Consider the following 17,714-nt stretch of genomic DNA (forward strand, 5'->3'; position numbering starts at 1 on the left):
AACACAAAGGGATGCTACCAGCAAGGAGGAAACAATAGTGCAGTTTGAATGACAGGGCTGTGAGGTTGCCTTGGATAGGTATGTGGTTAGGTTTGAGATTTTTTTTTTTCCCCCCAATAAGTTGCTTATATGTTTTTTCTGCTTGAAATTGGATGAATAAATACCTGTGGATATCTGCTCACCTTCAAAAATGAATTTGGATCTTCCAGTGACCTTTTAGTATTTTGCTTTCCATGAATGGTCAAGAAAACAACAGGGAAATAGACAGCAGAGAAACATAGAAGAATAATAATAGTAACAATTCCTAAAGAGGTAGCATAAGCTCCAGTTCCTTAAACATCTGCTGAAAGCACAACTGGAATAGTATATCCCATCCCAGTTACAATCCCCATCCCAGCTGGGAGCCCCTATTTATGTTCTCAGCATTCTGCCTGTTCACCCCAGCTCTGAAACCTCCCATGGCTGCCAGCTGCAAAGGGAGAGCTGCTCTTGTGCAGCCCTCAGGGGTTTGAAAGGTTGGGCAGCAGATGCAAATTCAGTGGGTTCTGGGGCTCAGGGAACTTCAGTGTTGCTGCAGGCACAAAGGTAGCAACAGAAAATAAATAGAAAGCAAACACAGGAAGAAAAACATTTTTCTGCTTGTTTTAGTTTTATGCTGGGGAAACAAATTTGTGGACATGTTTGCTGAGAAGTTGATGTACCCACGTGTGACAGCAGTCTCTGCCTTTTCCCCTGAATGGCTGGAGAGGGATGCCTTGGGCATCTCAATGTCCTTTTCTTATAACCCCATTTTTTATAAATAAAAACCACTCTTGCTGTAATCCACTATATTGTGAAGGACTCTGAGTGTATTTTGCTTACATTTCACATGTGGATCTGGTCCAATACCGACTGGAGTTGGTGGGAGTGTTTGGATGAGGCTTGTGTTTTGCTGTGCATCTAAATCCTAGAATATTCCTTTCTGAAGCTTTAGGGGCTGCTAAAGGCTTCTGTAGAGTCCCTGCTCTTGTAAAAGACAAAATAACTTTTAATTGTGGATTCTGTATTTATATGAGATATTTCAGCTACTTCCAGTGAAACAGGAGCATGGGCCTCAAGAAAAAGAAATCTCTGTTCACAGCAATGGGTTTTATGCTCATCATGTAGATGAACTTGGAAATGCACCCCAAAGTGAGGGTGGGCCAGGAGTTTCTCTCAGTGACAGCACAGCAAGTCCCCTTCCTGATCCCCTTGTTTGCTTCTGCCCTGTGCCATGCTCTTCCTCACCCAGAGGTTGTGCCAGTCCAATAGGAATTCCAGTAGGAATTACTAATTTTGCAGAGTTTCCTCAAGCCAGATGAGCCCCTTGGCCAGATGACACCAGGAACTCCTGTGCTGGGAGAGGGACAGAGCAGGGGGCTGGGGCTGGATGTGGGCAGGAGCATTGGGATGGGCACACTTAAGGGTGGTGTTGCCACTGAAAAGTTTCTATCATGCACAATCCTTAGATGTGAGGCAGTTGAATTTACAGTATCCCGTGAGACATTGTGAATTTGTGAATAAACCCACGAGTTTTTACCTGTGTGCAAGGGAGACCTGAGGGAAAGAGGCTGGGGTAATGCTGGGTGACAGTGAACTTCAGTGCAGCCAAAACTCTTGCACATCAGTGTCTTCCTCCCTTAGGGATGGCCATAGATGATGTTGTCTTCTCAAGGAGAGCTTTTTTTTCCCCTCCATGTTTCTCTGCCAGCACACCTGGGCCAATACCTGGTGTGTTGCAACCTCCTGAAACCCTCCTCTGCAGTGCTTGCCCCAGGAAGTCAAGAGGTGCTGTTGCAAGCAGAAGCTAGGCACCTATGAGGGAGGAAGATTTTAACCTCTTAAGGACAAAACCCTCCATAACCCTTCCCAAAGTATTTTGGACTGCCAGGAGGAATTTGTCTTCCAGCACAACCGTAGGAAGTCCTGACCAAAGGTGATGGGCTCCAGACAGAAGCACTGACTAATACAGGGCAGAAGAATGAATATGTAAATCCTGGGGAAGTCGTCTCCCAGGCATGTGCAGCAGAAGGGGAGCAGAGTGTGCTTGTGTCCACGGGCACAGGCTGTCAGAGCAGACAGTGGCATTTCCCTGATCTGGTGGGCAGAGAGCAGAGGGCTGCCCATGCTGTGCTGGGGTGTTCGGGGAGCGCTGGCACTCTCCTGGTTAATCTGCTGGTCTGGGGGGCGTGAGGCCGTGCTCAAAGCAGCACAGTTAGCACCTGAGAGCCAGCCTGGTCCACAGCTCTCAGTGCCTATCTAGAAAAGCAGCATTAGAGATCCTTTAATCTAGCAGACAAAATCATAGCACGATCTTGTGGCTCAAGTTGAAATGTGCAAGTTTAAATAGGAGCTAAGTGACAATGTTTTAGTACTGAGACTAAACTATTGTTCCTTAGCCCTGGTCAAGAGGAAAAGCAAGAGCAGCTAAACTTTTGAGCAGATTACTAAAGTAAAAGCTCATTCCCTCTCTCCCCGTTTATTTTTTAAGAACAAAGATAAGATAAAATTCTTTCAAACTAATCATGGCAATAATAGGCCTGACCAGGCTCACCTGCTGCCTGGGAATGCTCCTTTCCACTAGTCTGTTGTATTGCAATACTTGTAAAATCTGCCAGCCTGCAGGTTAAAAGGTTAAAAAGTGTGTGTTGGGACAAAGAAGAAAGCATGCTCAGAAAGCAGACAGGGAGCTTTTCCAGTATTAAGGATTTCCTTTACTCTCCCCTGTCACAGAAACCTCCTTCCTAAAAAGGTGAGGGAAATTTGACAGCAAACACATGCCAGAAATCAACTTTCTGGAGGGAATTTACTGTTACCAGTCTCTAACTGATCTGTACAGTTTCTGAGCACAGGCTAGAGGAGGCAGAACTATTTTCTCTTGGTCACATCTGGCACAGCCTTATACTGACCTAGAAGCCCAATTCTTTGTGTCAGGGAAAACTTTTTTTAGTTATCAGCTGTGCATTGAAGGAGATGGTCAGAGATGCAAGCTACTATACCTCTGGAATGGGTAATAGCTCCCAGATCTTCTGTCTCAACCCAGGAGAAGTATGGATGGCTGACATTTCTTCTGGTATTTCTTTATTCAAAGATCTTGAAGTGCTTTCTTAATACTGTCACAATTATTGTGCTTGTCTGGTCTGACATGCTGAACATAAGTCGGGTAATTTCTTCCACTAATTTCTGCAGCAGAAGGAATGAGCCCTTGTATTAGAACCCCTTCCAATATGTAATTGTGCCTATTAGGCAGAATTTATTCTACAGCAAACCCATCCATTTCTCATGCAAGTAACATGAGAGTTGCCATTGCTTCCAGTGAGAGCCAGATCAGCCCCTGTTAAGGAGTGACTTAGAACCCACTGACCACCCCTGCTTTACCGACGGGACAACAGCTTGCAGGTCCCTTCATCTTTTATAAAAGATGCATCCTCTAGAATCTGAGTCGATGTTACCTACCCTGCACTTACTTTCCTTTTGTAAGGCTTTGTTTTTTCTCAGTCTGCTTTCACTATGAAGCATCACTGAGAAGAAACATACATACTTTTTAAAACCTTAGACTTTCTGTAAATTATATGAATATTTGGCTTGATGTAGCTGCAATTTCTTGATATTGTTTCTTTCCTACCAAATATAGCCAAATAATCTTCTTTGAGCAAGATGTTTGTATGTATTCCAGTCCTGCAAGATACCTTCTCTTACAATCTAAATGCTAGAATTGAAGTGTTAAGTGTGATGTGAAATTTGTGGTTTAAGGTAACTAGAAGAGCTGTCTCTCAAGATTTTTGAGATAAATTTTGCACTTTATTCCCCCTCTCAAGAGATACTGATGTTTTGTACCACTTGGATTACGTTTCTCTGGCATTTAGATTATGGGGTGCTTGATGCCAACAGAGGAGTTGTACGTGGACAGTAGGAAAACGTGTCGTGCAGAAGACTCTGCCTAAGAAAAAAATCTTTTTCTACATCTCTGGCTTGTTTAAGATTCTGCAGTCTCAGAGAAAAGCAATCCAATAATGATATTTTTAATATGCAATAACCTTCAGTTGCATTTTTAATCTGCCATAATTTAAGACGGGCAGAGCTTTTATGATTTTCTTATTCCTCCTTTCTTCCTGTCCTCCTTTGTGGTGGTATTTGGCCAGTGCTCTACAGTGGGAAAGCATAAGTTTCCACTTATGATTTGTGCAACACAATTCTCTCTCTCTCCCCCATCGCCATGAAAGGGAATGGGATAAGAAGACAGCCATGTTGTTTGGTAATTCTCCTCTGGGTTGCTTATGGGCACAATAACCACAAGGCAGTAAGTTGCAACATTTTCCCAACTTGGCTTCTAGCTCCTCACACGGAGATTTAGACATATTCCTTTCAGCTTTTGAACAAGGAGGATTAGGAGGTTAGGATTGTTCTCCTTTGTTGCTATCTAGAAAAATTCTTCATCCTACTTTAGAGCTGTCATGTTTCTAGTACCACAACGATTGCCTGCAAATCTGAAACCACCAGTGTGAGTGTTAACAAGCACTGGTGGGAGCCAAGGTCCCAGTGTGGGAAGAACAAGTAGTTAACATCCTTCTGTAGCACCTGGGCCAGAACCACTTTTGTTATGGATTTGTGCTGAGAAACTCTCCTATCCAAAAGGGCTGGATAACTCTGTGGGCATTAGGGATAACTTTCCACTTTGAAATGTTGGGATTTTTTCTTGTAACTGTCTGATAAAGCTTGGACAGGTGGCTGATGCATTAAAGCAATGACTCTTTTGCCAAAAAGCCCATTTGCTCGAGCTTTGTGGAGAGTACAGTTGAATGCCAGTTGCTTGGAAAGCCCAATCCTCATGTTGAAGTGCACTTTGCATGTCTCTTTCTCCAGGGACTTTCAGGTGCCTCTCTTACGCACAAGTAGTATGGGAGCAAAAAATAATCTCTTTGTTAAAACCACATTCCCCTTTAATCAACTTTTCTTGGCTTTCTTTTAAATGAAGTACTTCAAAGCTACTCTCCAAGAGAGATTTCTTGACAGTGCATTCTCTGGTCTGCAGCTCTCAGCTCCACATGATGCAACCTTGGTTTGTGCCAGGAGCCAGGGTTCTGCTTTGCACGTTATCTGTGGGCCCTCAGCCACTGTCTGTCACTCTGGTGTTCCGGGAAGGTGGGAGCTGGAGTCTGAAAACGTGGCTCTTACTAAAGTAAAATAATGTACTAATTTGTGTGAAGTTATAACTTTTGGAAATTTTGCATAAAATTTGTCTTCCAATATTTGGACAAAAAGCAAAAAAGAAAGCCTCTTGTACAGTCAAAGTAAACCCTGCACTTCTGTGACCACATCCCCTGACACTGAAAATCTGAACTCCTATGACTGGTCCAGTGGCTTTAAAATTGGAATCCTTCAGTCCATCTCTGTTTAGCTGAGTGAGGGCAGAGAGCTACCCTTGGCTGCTCCTGAGTCAGCTCCTGGCTGCTCTGTGGGTGTTGTAGCAGACCTGCTCTCCTGAAGCTGTCGGCTGTCAGTGGCAGGCTGCTGCAGCTGCCCTCCTGCACAACGACACGTCTGCTGAGAGCACCACGGGTTTAATCTTTGGTCTCTTTATTGTCAGCTTAGAAAATACTAAAATGTAAGCCCCTTGTTCTTGGCATCTTTCTAGCACAGTGCTCAGTGTATCAAAATATGGCCTGAAAGTTTTGTGTTCTCTGTTCTGGTATAATGGGACATCTATGGTGACAGAAAAGCTCTTCTGTCCACATGTGTCTAACAGAGTTTCATGGGGGAGCAGTGAAAGGACAGGCAAGTGCCATGACATACTCTTGCCCATTCTGCTCCACGTTGCCTGGCGTTCTCCTAATGTGCTGTGGGGATGTGCTCAGGTAGTTACCATGAAGCTGTTGATGCCACTGTACTGGTAGGATAAGACAACACAAGACAGGTGAAGAGGTTGCAGGCTTTAGCTAAAGGGGATGTGTTAGAGAAGAACTGATGGGTGAAGATGTTATCCACTCAGTTTTCTGTAAAATCTGATGAGTAACCAGAAGAGGGACACAAGCAATGCAAACCATCGGGCAGATCTCCTTCATGAACTGTAGCTGTTGACATGGCAGTGTGGCAAACCATGGCACCATGAATTAAAGTCAGAGAAAACAAGTCTAGAAACTGAGTTGTAACTACAGTGTTTATCACAAAAAATCTCCTGCCTGGAATCATCAGTAGCACAGAGGAACGGGTGTCTGAGCTGTCTAACTCACCCTCAGGAGTCACTGACTGTCACTGGTGCTCCACTGCTAAGGAGCTGCAGCTCTGCTTTCACCAGAGAGGGGAGGCCACATTGTGACTTGCTTTGTGAGAATTTTACAGGCTTGACTTTTCTCAGACTGCACTGTAGAAAGCACCGGATAAAACCTGAAGTGTGACTCATTCCTTGCAAAACTAGGTTTGGGTTTGGCTTGGTTTTGTGGAGGAAAAAAGCTCCATTTGAGGGGTCTGAAGGTTAAGTTGCTACACTCTTTTAGTTGTAAGCATAATTTAAAAGATTCTACGAAGGACAATAACTGATAATTGTGTTGATGTGATGTGGAAAATAAGGATTTTCTTAGATTTTTTTTTTTTAATTAGAAAATTTCTTAAAGAGTGAGTCATTTTCTCACTGCTAAGACAGGATAAAATATGTTAGTCTGTAACAGACAGGGGAGATCTCTGCATTAGAAATTCTAAATGTCTCAGTCCAGGAGATTAAAATATAATTATTTATTTAATTAAAAAAAATAAATTACATTAACAGAAGTTTAAAAATTAATTGATAATGTATTAAAATTATTTAATAGCTTCAAAAATTAGTCTCTACTTCCAAACCACCTTATAAAGGCTCGAAGGTTTCTCTGTAGTTTGTTTTACTGCTGAAGGGCTTCTCAAAAAGTAAAAAGTTATTCAAATTTCAGAAGCTGAAACTTGCCTTGCTGAGGAGAGAGGCTGACTTTACAGCCATTCAGACAGGAGTCAGGGTGCTCACAGTTCAAAAGGGGCTATCATGTCTTCTGTGTGTACTTTCAGGCTGATCTGATTAAAACTGAAGTGGAAAAAGAAAAGTTCTTTCAAGCTTCATTTCAGCAAAGTATTTCAGTACAACGAAAGTAAATTAAGGCTGAAAATTGTGCTGAAATATCTTGCTGAATAAAAGCCTGAAACAATATTTTGCCTGTCCCCTCATGCTTCTTTTTAATTGGTGAAGCCAGGCATGAACTGACTGATTTTTCTATCGGTGTCCAGATAAATTACTGTATTAGGATTAATTTGGGTCAAACAGCAATGATCTGAGCACAAATTCTGGTGTTAGTTTTGATCATAATCTTCTGACTCTAACATACAGGCAAATACTACTGTTATGGAGGAAACTTGTATTTTCAGTTTGAAAATTATTCCTGCTAGCAACTATGGGTTTGTGTCTGTTTGCTTATCAGCAGGCTGTGCACAGTGGGGCAAGGGGGAAGGAGTACAGCCAGTGCTGATGCAAATCCAAAATTGGCTGAAGTGTATCTGTACCATGAGTGTGCTTCAAGCCCTGCCACACACCATCAGCTATGCCAGTGTCTGACCTGCCCTCCTGCAGCACCTCTGGTACTGATCGAGGGCAGGTAATGGGCATCAGACAGCCTCACACTCCTCCCCTCTGCCTGTAGCAGCAAGGAGGAGCAAGTTTCACAGGGACCTCAGAACCTGGCTGTAGGTGTGTGACAGCTTTATCCATGCTCATATTAAATTGTTTTCCCTGGTCCTTCTGTCATTCAGCCCAGCCAGTCACTCTTATCCCTTAGTTTTGCATCCCAGCCTCTTTGCCCTCAGTTCCTGTTCTCTTTTCACCTGTGCCAGGCTCATTTTGCCTTCCTCCCTTCCCAGTTCTGCCTCACAGGTCTAATTTTTACCCCTTTGCATTGAATTCAGCCCTTTCCCTTTCCCTCTGCAGGATGGCATTCCTCTCTCAGATGAGACTCCCATTTCTCTCTGTAGCCAAGGTCTACAGTGGAAAGGAAAATGCTGCTTACTGCAAGCAATTTATTCTGAAGAAATTAGAAGCTAGATAAGTTTTTTCTTAGTATGCACAAAAATATTATTTTAAGATGGCTTCTATCATAACCAAATTGGAGTGAGTTTAGATGTCACTGGTAAAAGTCCTTGGCACACAGGGCACTCCATCCTGCCAGCCTTCAAGTCCTTGCCACCAAAACATGTCACCCTTTCACAAAAAAGGGTAGCAAAGATGTTTTATGTAAAAAAAATAACTATTTTTTTTTTTCTGGGTTTGGAAGCAAACTGATCTGATGCCAATCAAGAGGGTTGGATCACCTGGCCTTCTGACACCTCTTCCCACCTGAATTACCTTATGATTCTCTAATTTTTACCTGAATTGGAAGACAAAATAGTTATCTAGAGGCAGACACACAAGCTTAAAAACTTCACTGAAAAGAAGTTAAGATTTGTGTCCTGGTCCCATGAAAACAGTGCCTTAGAAGTGTAAGCAGCCTCTGCAATGGGCAGTTCTCCCGGACCGCCGGTGACTGCAGCCCTCCTGCACCAGCCCCCAGAGCCCTCCTTTGACTGCTGGGCAGCAGCGAGGTTCCCATGGCAGCTTTGCTGCTCCAAAAATCTCCATTTCAGCTTTGCTTCAGTGTCAGTTTACAGGCACAGAGGTATTTATCCCTTCGGGTTGCTCCTGCTGAGGTTACCCCATGTGCTTCTCTGTGCGTCGCTGCTGGGGGAGCGTGTGTGCTTGCACGCTGCAGAGCCCTGCCCCTTCCCCTCTAGCCACCATGGCTCACATGATTTTATTTTGAAATGTTTACAGGGTAGGTCTTGCTAAAAAGCTGCAAACTCAAGTAGTTTCTTTGGTTTGAGTTGAAAGAGAGGAATTGAACTTTTTTTTTCCTTTTAAACATCCTAGAGTGGTAACAGAGGAACAATCAGCAATAATTTTGCATAGGTACAAACTCTGTCATATCTGACACTTAGACCCCGGCTAGAAAACTGGGGATGTCCTGTACCATTGTATCAAAGACTTTCTCAAATTCTCATTTTACTCCTCTTTGCCCTATTTGGCAAGCAGTTGGTGGCATCTGGGTCCATGAAAGACGTGTCTTCACAGTACAGCAGCCCTGGCAGTGAAGCACGAGGCATTGATGTGGGGGCTCGGGAGGCACACAGCCTCAGAAGGGCGCCTTGGGGGCCCCAGGGGCACTGGGGCAGAGCACCTGTGCAGTGGAGCAGGGAGAAGGCAGTAACACCTCCCCCTCCTCAGCTGGCTCTTCTGGCAGGCCAGGGATGCTCAGTGGCTTGCTTTAGATGCTGACCTAGCAGGGGTGCTGCCAGGGCTGACTGCAGTGGGACAGCTGCTGTGTGGAGCCTGTCACGGGACTGCTGCGGCTTGGTTTGTGTCCTGTCCCTGATGCTATTAGTCTTACCTGCCTCAACAAAAGTGCTATTGTTTATTCTTGTGCACCCAAAGAAATCTCTATTTTTTCAGAGCTTAGCTCTATAGTATCCAGCACAGCACAGTTCTGCTCCGAATCACTGCCTGCAATGCTAGATATGCTTCATCTCCCACCCAATCTGTAGCTGTCTGCTGCAGTTTTTACTTCCATTTTCTCTTTACTTGATGCTTTTCAAACTTTCTGTTTCCCTTCCCTGCCACCTCTGCAGTCCGTGTGTGTTGGAGGGGAGATGGCCTGAATCCTTGGCCCTTTTGCCAGAGCCTTTCCCAGAGTCCTCTGCAAGCCTCTCAGACATTTTTATCTTGCAGAGTTGTTGCAGACTTCTCTCTGTCAGAAACTGGAATTAATCCAGTATCTGGGGAGGTGTCAAAGGGTGTATGAGAGAAGTGTCAGGCATGTTTTTGCTGTGTATAAGGGTAGGAACTATTAAAGAAAAGCACAGCCACAGCCTGTGAGGAGGCATGTGGCTGTGCAATACCCACCTGAGTCAAGGTATTGCACCTGGGAAAGATGGGACCTCCAGACTCCAACCTCAGTGAGAGGCTGCTCTCCTGAGCAGATGAGAGGATGTGGCTCAGGGAGGTAACTTGGTCACAGAGCAGCTGTGGGCTGGAGCATGTATGTGTTAAAACAGCAGATGAAACAGTTCAGCAAATGAGGACAGAGTAACATAATTAAATCAGCAAGGAGAAATTAGAAACATGAAAGGGTTGTGGAAAAGTAAACATGGGCAGTGGCAACACTGTGAGTTTACGTTTTTGGCTACATTTCTCCATCTGAGGAAGCGGAGGGACCAGATTCTGACAATCAGTCCCAGTCCTGTGCATGATCCAGAGCATCAGCATAGCACAGAGCTGGCACTAGCCATGTGTGAGGCTCCCTTGGGTCTGTGAGAAACCATAGGTGGTAGAGGGGGGAGTGACAAGGAATAGAACTTCTGGCTATTGTTAGAAAGCAAAGAGAGTTATCAAGAGTTATCTGTGGAATATTGCCAACGTATGTGCATCATTGTAGTATGTGTACCTAAATATGGCTTCAGCACTTAGTGAGAGTTGGTGATTTGCAGTATACAAGGAACCCTGGTCCTCTGAACACACATCCAGCTCTGGCATCCACATCGGCTGTGCCCCTCACAGCCAGGGCAGTGCCCAGGCACTGTTCAACAGTGGACAATGTGTGTTTCCCAGTATATGGTAATTGTGCTGTGATTAGAAATTAATGTAGCCTAGACTTGGAGTTATTTGTTGGTTGACTGACCCAGAAATTGATAGCAGACATGTAAAGGACAGTAAATGTTCTCATTTAGTCACATTAATTGCTTTTGACATGAGCCTAAACCATCTTCACAAGCAGCCTCCATAATTCAGCCGAGTTATGGTAACTTCTGAAACTTCTGTGCCTCAGCTCTTAGTCTGAGCCTTGTGTTTCCACAGCCAAGTACACAACAAGAAGTTTCCATGTGCTATCATGAGAAAATGATTTGGAAAAAAAAAATAGCTCAGAGGAAGATTTTCCCATCTTTGAGTGGGAAAGAAGCATCATCATCATTATCTTTTATCTATAGCATTATAAAAGATCTCTTCTTCAATGGAAATTTGTGATTAAGAATGTCTATGTAAAACTATATAATCTCATATTAATACTTTAAGGAGAAGATCAAATGCTGAAGGTTATTTTTTAATCTGGTGAACAAAAGGCATAGGAAGAACCAAACTTGAGCAAATTTCAAATAGTATTTAGCAAGATAATAACCATAGTGAAAAGGCTGGAAAAAGAAGCAGTGGGTTGCCTGTATTTTGAAATCAATCGAAACTGGATGTTTTTCTGGAAATTGTTGACTAATTTTGCTTTAGTGGAATGCAAATTATTGAGACGAGTACAGGCTAATGGGATGAGTTCCCTGGCATGGGCTGTGTAATGTGGCTAGATAGTGCTCTTACATATCTGTGTGTAAGAAACTTCCCTGGTCCCACAAAACTAGTGGGATAATAGCATGTCTCCCACTTGTGCATGACTCCAGCAGTGCTTCCCCTCTGAAGTAAATGGTGGTTTATGCTCCTTGGTAGCGTGTGACTCATGCAGTGGTTTGGTTTCTGGTGCCCATGTATAAAATTATCTGCATATGGGTAATATAAGAAGTTTTCCAGTAGAATGACAGCTAGAACATTATGCAGCTTTCCTGCAAAATTGCACAGGCCAAATGAAAAAGCCCAGTCTCAAAACCAGCTCTCTGGATTACCTAAACTGCCCTAGACTATTAAAAGAGAAAATATTGTGATAATCAAATCTAATTATGCTATTGCTTTATTATTTGTGCTTCAAACACCTTAAAGAAAATAAATCATCTGACTTCTTATTTCTCATAGACAAGAACAGTAGTACAATGTGTGGGTTGCACATCTTGGAAGGAAAAACTGGAGTGGACTTGGTTTCCCAGAGTAGAGTTTGCTTTTTTAATTCACCAAACATGCTTCTCATGAACAATATACCCTTTTAAAAGGATCTAAACCATATTTTAGAGTTTTAAACTGGGGGACTCCCTTGCATCCATCATCTCAGAATTTTACCTCATAGAATGTAAAAACCTCAGACTGAAGTGAAAGATGTGTATACGCTTTAAATTTGAATCTTTCCAGGTACAGAAGAGACACGGGCACTTTGCACAGGTGGGGTTCTGGTAACAGCGTGTGGGACTCCTGCTGCCCTCTGCATGCACAGTGCCTGGGAGGGAGGGTGGCAGGCAAGTCTGGGGACTGCAAGTTTGGAGTGAGTGTTTCCTGGGGCTCAGCCTAAGATATCTCACAGGGAAAGACTGTCTGAGACTGAACTTCAAAAAACTGTGTGCAGAGCCTTAAAATGCACAGGCTGAGGTGCTGACAAGGGGGATGGTGTGACCCATGGGATGCTGGTGGAGCAGAGCAGGGTGCTCCCACAGGACTCCTGCCCTCCACGGTCACTTGCTGCATACGGCTGCTGCCCTGCCCCAGCCAGCTCCCAGGAAGGCTCTGGAAGAGAAACCAGTGTCCTGGGCTGGAGCCTGAGGCCTCCCCCAGCGTGGGAATAGCACGCACGGGAGGGTGCAGGGGCTGATTTACGTCACAGCGCTGCGTGTGACACAGCAAGTTTCAAAAGGGCATTCTATAGAAAGGAAAAAAAGCTAACTGAGTATCAGAAGAATGTTTGTCTTCCTGCTTTTAGCTTAACGTGGCTCTTTTTTTAGTCACTCAGCTAAGATGACTGAATCTGTAATAGTTGAAAATGCCACAGTCATTAAAGTGAGCTTGAGAAAGTGGTGAGAGTCTGTGCTGTGCCCCACAGCTCTTCTGAAACACACCACTGTGTTTGCTCTGGTGGATGCTCGAGACCAAAATGTGAGGCAATAGCAGCACCGTTGCCTGCTATGAAAGAAATAAATTAGAGAAACATATCATTTTACAAGAAACCTGTGTCAGACAACATATGTTATAAAAACATGCTACGATTGATGGATCTTAAAAGGAAATACCAAGTAAAACCAGCCCAACAGATTATTTGCAGTAGAAGATGAGCATTTGCTCTTCCAACAGTCTTTTCTGTCTTTGTCCTCTGATTCTTACTTTTCCCATTCAGCAAAGTCAAATGTTAATCACTGACAGGAACAAACAGGCAAAACCTTTCTCCTGGCCTTGGAATAATCCACAACTGAAAATGCTTTTAAGGGTTCTTCCAGTGGAGGTCTGATGCCACCTAAAGTCTCCAACAACTCTTGCAGCAGAAGAAATCAACATTTCTCCCCACCATTCTCAAGCAGTAACAGCTCTGAAGTTATTAGTTATTTATAGTTCTTTGGGGCTACATTAAGTACAGCAAAAGTCTGCACTGTGAGAAAATTAGCTCGCTCATGCTAGGCTGGGTAAAAATCCAAATTTCTGTTATCCTCAGTCTGCAAGAAGCAGACGTCATAACTCTCCAAAATCAGAGCTCTGAAATGGAGAGCCTGTCTTTATTTCCATGATGCTAAAACTAGCTTGGTAATTATGTTCCCTTTTTTTAACATTTGGAAACTGTAAAAGGGAATCGGATTCAATAAGTGGAAGCATAATCTATGCAGGACATTTCCCACCAATGGCATCAAGCCTTATTGTTTAGGGAATACCAACATGTGTTTTAGAGTACTCTACTGAGCAGGGTTAATACCTTTATCATTACAGTTGGTCAATAAGACCATTAAAATGTATTCAAATAAAAATATGCTGTTATCACAAAAATATACAAAGTTTGAAAAACGTGCATTTTTTACTAGTTTTACTTTGCAGTAAGTATTGATGGGTGTGGGTTTTTTTGTTTTGTTGTTGTTTTTTTACATCTGGTGTAGTAGTTCTTTAGGATTTTCTTTTAAAGGTTACTGTATTTTTAATTTTCTCTTGTTTGTGCAGTAGTGCTCAACATAAGAACATCAATATTATGTGTTTTCACTACAGGCATGGTTGTAACAGCTAAGAACTGAAGTTGCTTTGGGATTTTAAACATCATTCAAAGTGGCCACTATCGAGTGGGACATTAAGCCTTGTCTTCTAGTTTTTCAGCAGGTGGTAGGTGTTCTGGACAAAGAACCTCTGCTAATGCTGTGGTTGTTCCTCTCTCTCCAGCACCCTCTCGAGCTGCTCGCATGCCGTGGTGGCCCTGCTGTACCCCTTCTCCTGGCAGCACACCTTCATTCCTGTTCTGCCTTCATCCATGATAGACATCGTGTGCTGCCCTACCCCCTTCCTAGTGGGACTGCTCTCCAGCTCTCTGCCCAAACTGAAGGAGCTGCCTGTAGAGGAGGTATGAGCTGGCACCAGAATAGTTTGCCTGCAGTGAAGCTGGCCTCACCCTGGAGAGGGCCTGCCATTCACACATAAATCCTCATGTTTAATTTTTAATCTGCCTCTTTGCTGCTTCTCTGCTTAATTCTCATGGGTAAATGCCTCTTTGTAGAACTGCAGTAGTAGGTTTAGTGTCTTTATTATGCCTCTCTTGCCGTACCTGGCACCTTGACAAAGAGAAGTGAATGTTAACTGGGTCAACAAGTGCAGTGTAAAGATGCAGATCTGTTCTGATTTTGTTGTACCAGGAACAAGAAGAGGACGACATGAAATGCTATCTGCTGTGACATCTGTTAGTCCTAATGGAAGTTGGACGTGTAGCCATACCCAGCACAAAAAATAACACCTTTAAGTCTTTTTTTTAAAAAAAAATAATTGTTAAGACTTTGTCAATACTACAATGGAAATCAAATGAGCGTTGCACCTGATCAACTCTTGCAGTAAAATACCACAAAAATACTCAAGGGCTCACTCTTCTCTGTTGTTAATCCTGTTAGTTTCCTGCCATTTTCCTACAACATTTTTTTCTTATGCTCACTTTCAAGGCTCTCTGTGACTCTGGCTCATGTAAATCTCTGCTCTGTTTTCCTCCCAGTTTCCTAACATTGCTCTTCCACCCCTCCACAAGCCCAGCTCTCAGTTTAGCTGTTTCATTATCACTAATATTTCACACTCTTGCCCTTCAGAAGCCCTGCTATCTCAAAGGACATTGTTTTCTTTAAACTCCTCTGAAATATTTTTTCATCTGCACGTTAACAAGAATAATTAGAAGTAACTTGCTTCTGTCAAAAGGCAGATACACATGAATGTTTTCTTCAGATGTATTTCACTATAGCGTTTTCTTTTTTTTAGGCTTTGATGGTTAGCCTGGGATCTGAGCGATTCATCAGACAGGTAAAGTAAGCTCAAAATGTTGCCATGCAGTCTAACAAGTTGTTCACTCCTGTAGTACGATTAGGTTTCTTTAATTAGAAATATTTGGCAGGAATTGTGCAGTGGGAAAGAGATTAGAAAAAAACCCGACTGATTTTCTGTTTCACCTGCAAATAAATACTCCTCAGCTAAGCAAAAGGGATTGAGGCTGCGACTGTCAGAAGAGATCAAGAACTGTATTCATGGTGCAAAGAAAACATCCAAAGATAATAACATCACATTAGCAAGAGAACTCACACCGATGGAGATGAAAAGGACAAAAATTGCATCAAAAAATTTCTGAGCAAAAGAGGAAAGGTGAAGAATAGTTTAATGTGCTGGCAAAAGCAAGAGCCTTGTAAGCAGGGAGATGAAGGATCACTGTCTCCTGACAGTAATGTGGCACTAAATAATTTCAGAAATAACAATCTTCAGGTTAATGTAAGCTTTCTTGCATGATTTCCTGGGAGGTATGGCTGGTGAGTAGTGGCTGCAGAGCTAAGGTTCCTGTGTCTACTTGCTTTTGCTGAACAAGCATTAAATAAAATGATGAGAGCAACAGGGGAAAACCCAGAAAACAAGGTATACTAGAATATAAGTAAAAACAACTGTCATGAACCAAAAGAACTGCCTAAAAGGAATAAGAGCAGCTGTGTGTACACACAGCTAGGCTTTGCATGGTGTGTTACTTAGTTAAAAACAACACTTTGGACTCTGTCAGGTAAAGAGCTGATTCCAAGCTTCTCTATGTTTACCTTGCTCTTTGGATTATCATTCCTGACTTTAATCTCCTTGAGTGACTAGAAATTTTCTTTAGAAATATATGATAGTTGCACATAGGTTGTCATTATTCTGTTTATGTAGGCATGACAGTAGCAGATACAAAATGGTTTTCTTCTGATTTTTAATCCTTGCAAAAGCATTTGCTATACTTGCTGCACAGATTAATGTGATCTGAAGATTTTTTTTTCCCCTCTGTCAGATGGATGATGAAGACACACTACTACCTAGAAAATTGCAAGCTGCTCTGGAGCAGGCTCTAGAGAGAAAGAATGAACTGATAAATCAAGATTCGGATAGTGATTCAGATGATGGTAAGTTTACTTGGAAACAGGGACTTGTACGAACACGCCTGTAGGCAGTACTGTGACTTTCCATTCAGGAGAAAGGAAGATTGGACTTTACTACTCAAATACCTTTTGTGACATCAAAGGTAGTCTCTGGGCACACAGGGAGTGGAACTGATGGAATCAACCCACAGTAACCTACTGTCAGTGGTCTATTTCAATTTCTTTGTAACTGACATGCAGTCCCATGAGTACCTCTAAACCTTTACTCAAGCTTTGCAGTTACCTTGGCCCTAATTCAATCCAGATAACTCCACATGCTTAGGGGTGTGTCTGAGTTTGGAGTTACTCTTGGCAGTTGGTGTACTGGGAGAAGAGAAGCAGGTGCCTCCAGAAAATAGTTTCAGTGCAAGAGAGGCTGAGCTGCCTATAAAGGTTCCTATTTCTCTCCAGCAATTATAAAAACAGCCCAGGGTGAATTTAAACACCTGTGGTTAAAAGGTATGAAACAGGCACCTATTCAGTTTTTGAAATTTATTTCTACTCATCTGTGTTACATATGTAAAACTATTTTAACATCTCAGAAATTACGAAAACCCAAATTCTACAACATACTCTTCTTGATCTACTCATAATAAAGGCTTATTATCCCAAGAGCAAACATTTTAATTCTGAGTCATTCAGAAGCTTCTCAAGAACACTTACTTAAATAAAATATGAGGTATAATTTTTATGAAGCACCCACATTTTTCATGTTCTGAGCTCTTTCCTGAGGACTTGTGTTTCTCATTGACTCTTGGTTATGAAACACCAGTTCTGTAGACTGGTGCTCTTATTATAAAGCTGTTACCCTCTTTGCTGTATGTCCAGGTCTGCTGGGGGCTGCTGCTGCCCCTTTCAGTTATTGGTGTGTCATTGGTAACCTGCTTGGGGACAGTCCCCAGCCCCGTGTCTATGACAGTGCTGACAGCTCTGGTAGCAGCTGATTTTGGTGTCTTATTGCCCCCTTGTTTTGCAGAATGTAACACCCTGAATGGATTAGTGTCTGAGGTTTTTATCCGATTCTTTGTGGAGACAGTTGGCCATTATTCCCTGTTCCTAACCCAGAATGAAAAAGGAGAGCGTGCCTTCCAAAGGGAGGCTTTCCGTAAATCTGTGGCCTCCAAGAGCATCCGCCGCTTCTTGGAAGTTTTCATGGAATCCCAGATGTTTGCTGGCTTCATCCAGGACAGAGAGCTGAGAAAATGCAGGGCAAAAGGTGAGGGCAGCTTTCTCTCCTGCAGGGTGGGTTCCTCCTGTGTTGCGCAGGTCCTGTGGCGAGCGTCTCTCCCTACGGCCAGGGCTGAGGGAACTCGCTGTGGCTGACACATCTCCCGAAACGCTGTCCGCTTCCTGCGGCTCTCGCC

The 17,714-nt window shown here is 43.1% G+C and overlaps 1 protein-coding gene across 1 annotated transcript in view; it reads left to right on the forward strand.

Moving 5' to 3' along the window:
• Positions 1 to 17,566, forward strand: part of ST5 (suppression of tumorigenicity 5) — a gene marked incomplete at both ends in the record, with an annotated part of 64,195 nt that extends 46,629 nt beyond the window's left edge. Inside the window, 4 exons of the mRNA XM_008944862.1 lie at positions 14,111 to 14,288; positions 15,182 to 15,223; positions 16,224 to 16,335; positions 17,327 to 17,566. Of these exons, the coding sequence (XP_008943110.1) occupies positions 14,111 to 14,288; positions 15,182 to 15,223; positions 16,224 to 16,335; positions 17,327 to 17,566 (572 nt within the window). The remainder of the gene's footprint in view (positions 1 to 14,110; positions 14,289 to 15,181; positions 15,224 to 16,223; positions 16,336 to 17,326) is intronic.
• Positions 17,567 to 17,714: the final 148 nt, after the last annotated feature.

The sequence above is a fragment of the Merops nubicus genome, unplaced genomic scaffold, assembly GCF_000691845.1.
Source record: "Merops nubicus isolate BGI_N331 unplaced genomic scaffold, ASM69184v1 scaffold22637, whole genome shotgun sequence".
Lineage (NCBI taxonomy): Eukaryota > Metazoa > Chordata > Aves > Coraciiformes > Meropidae > Merops > Merops nubicus.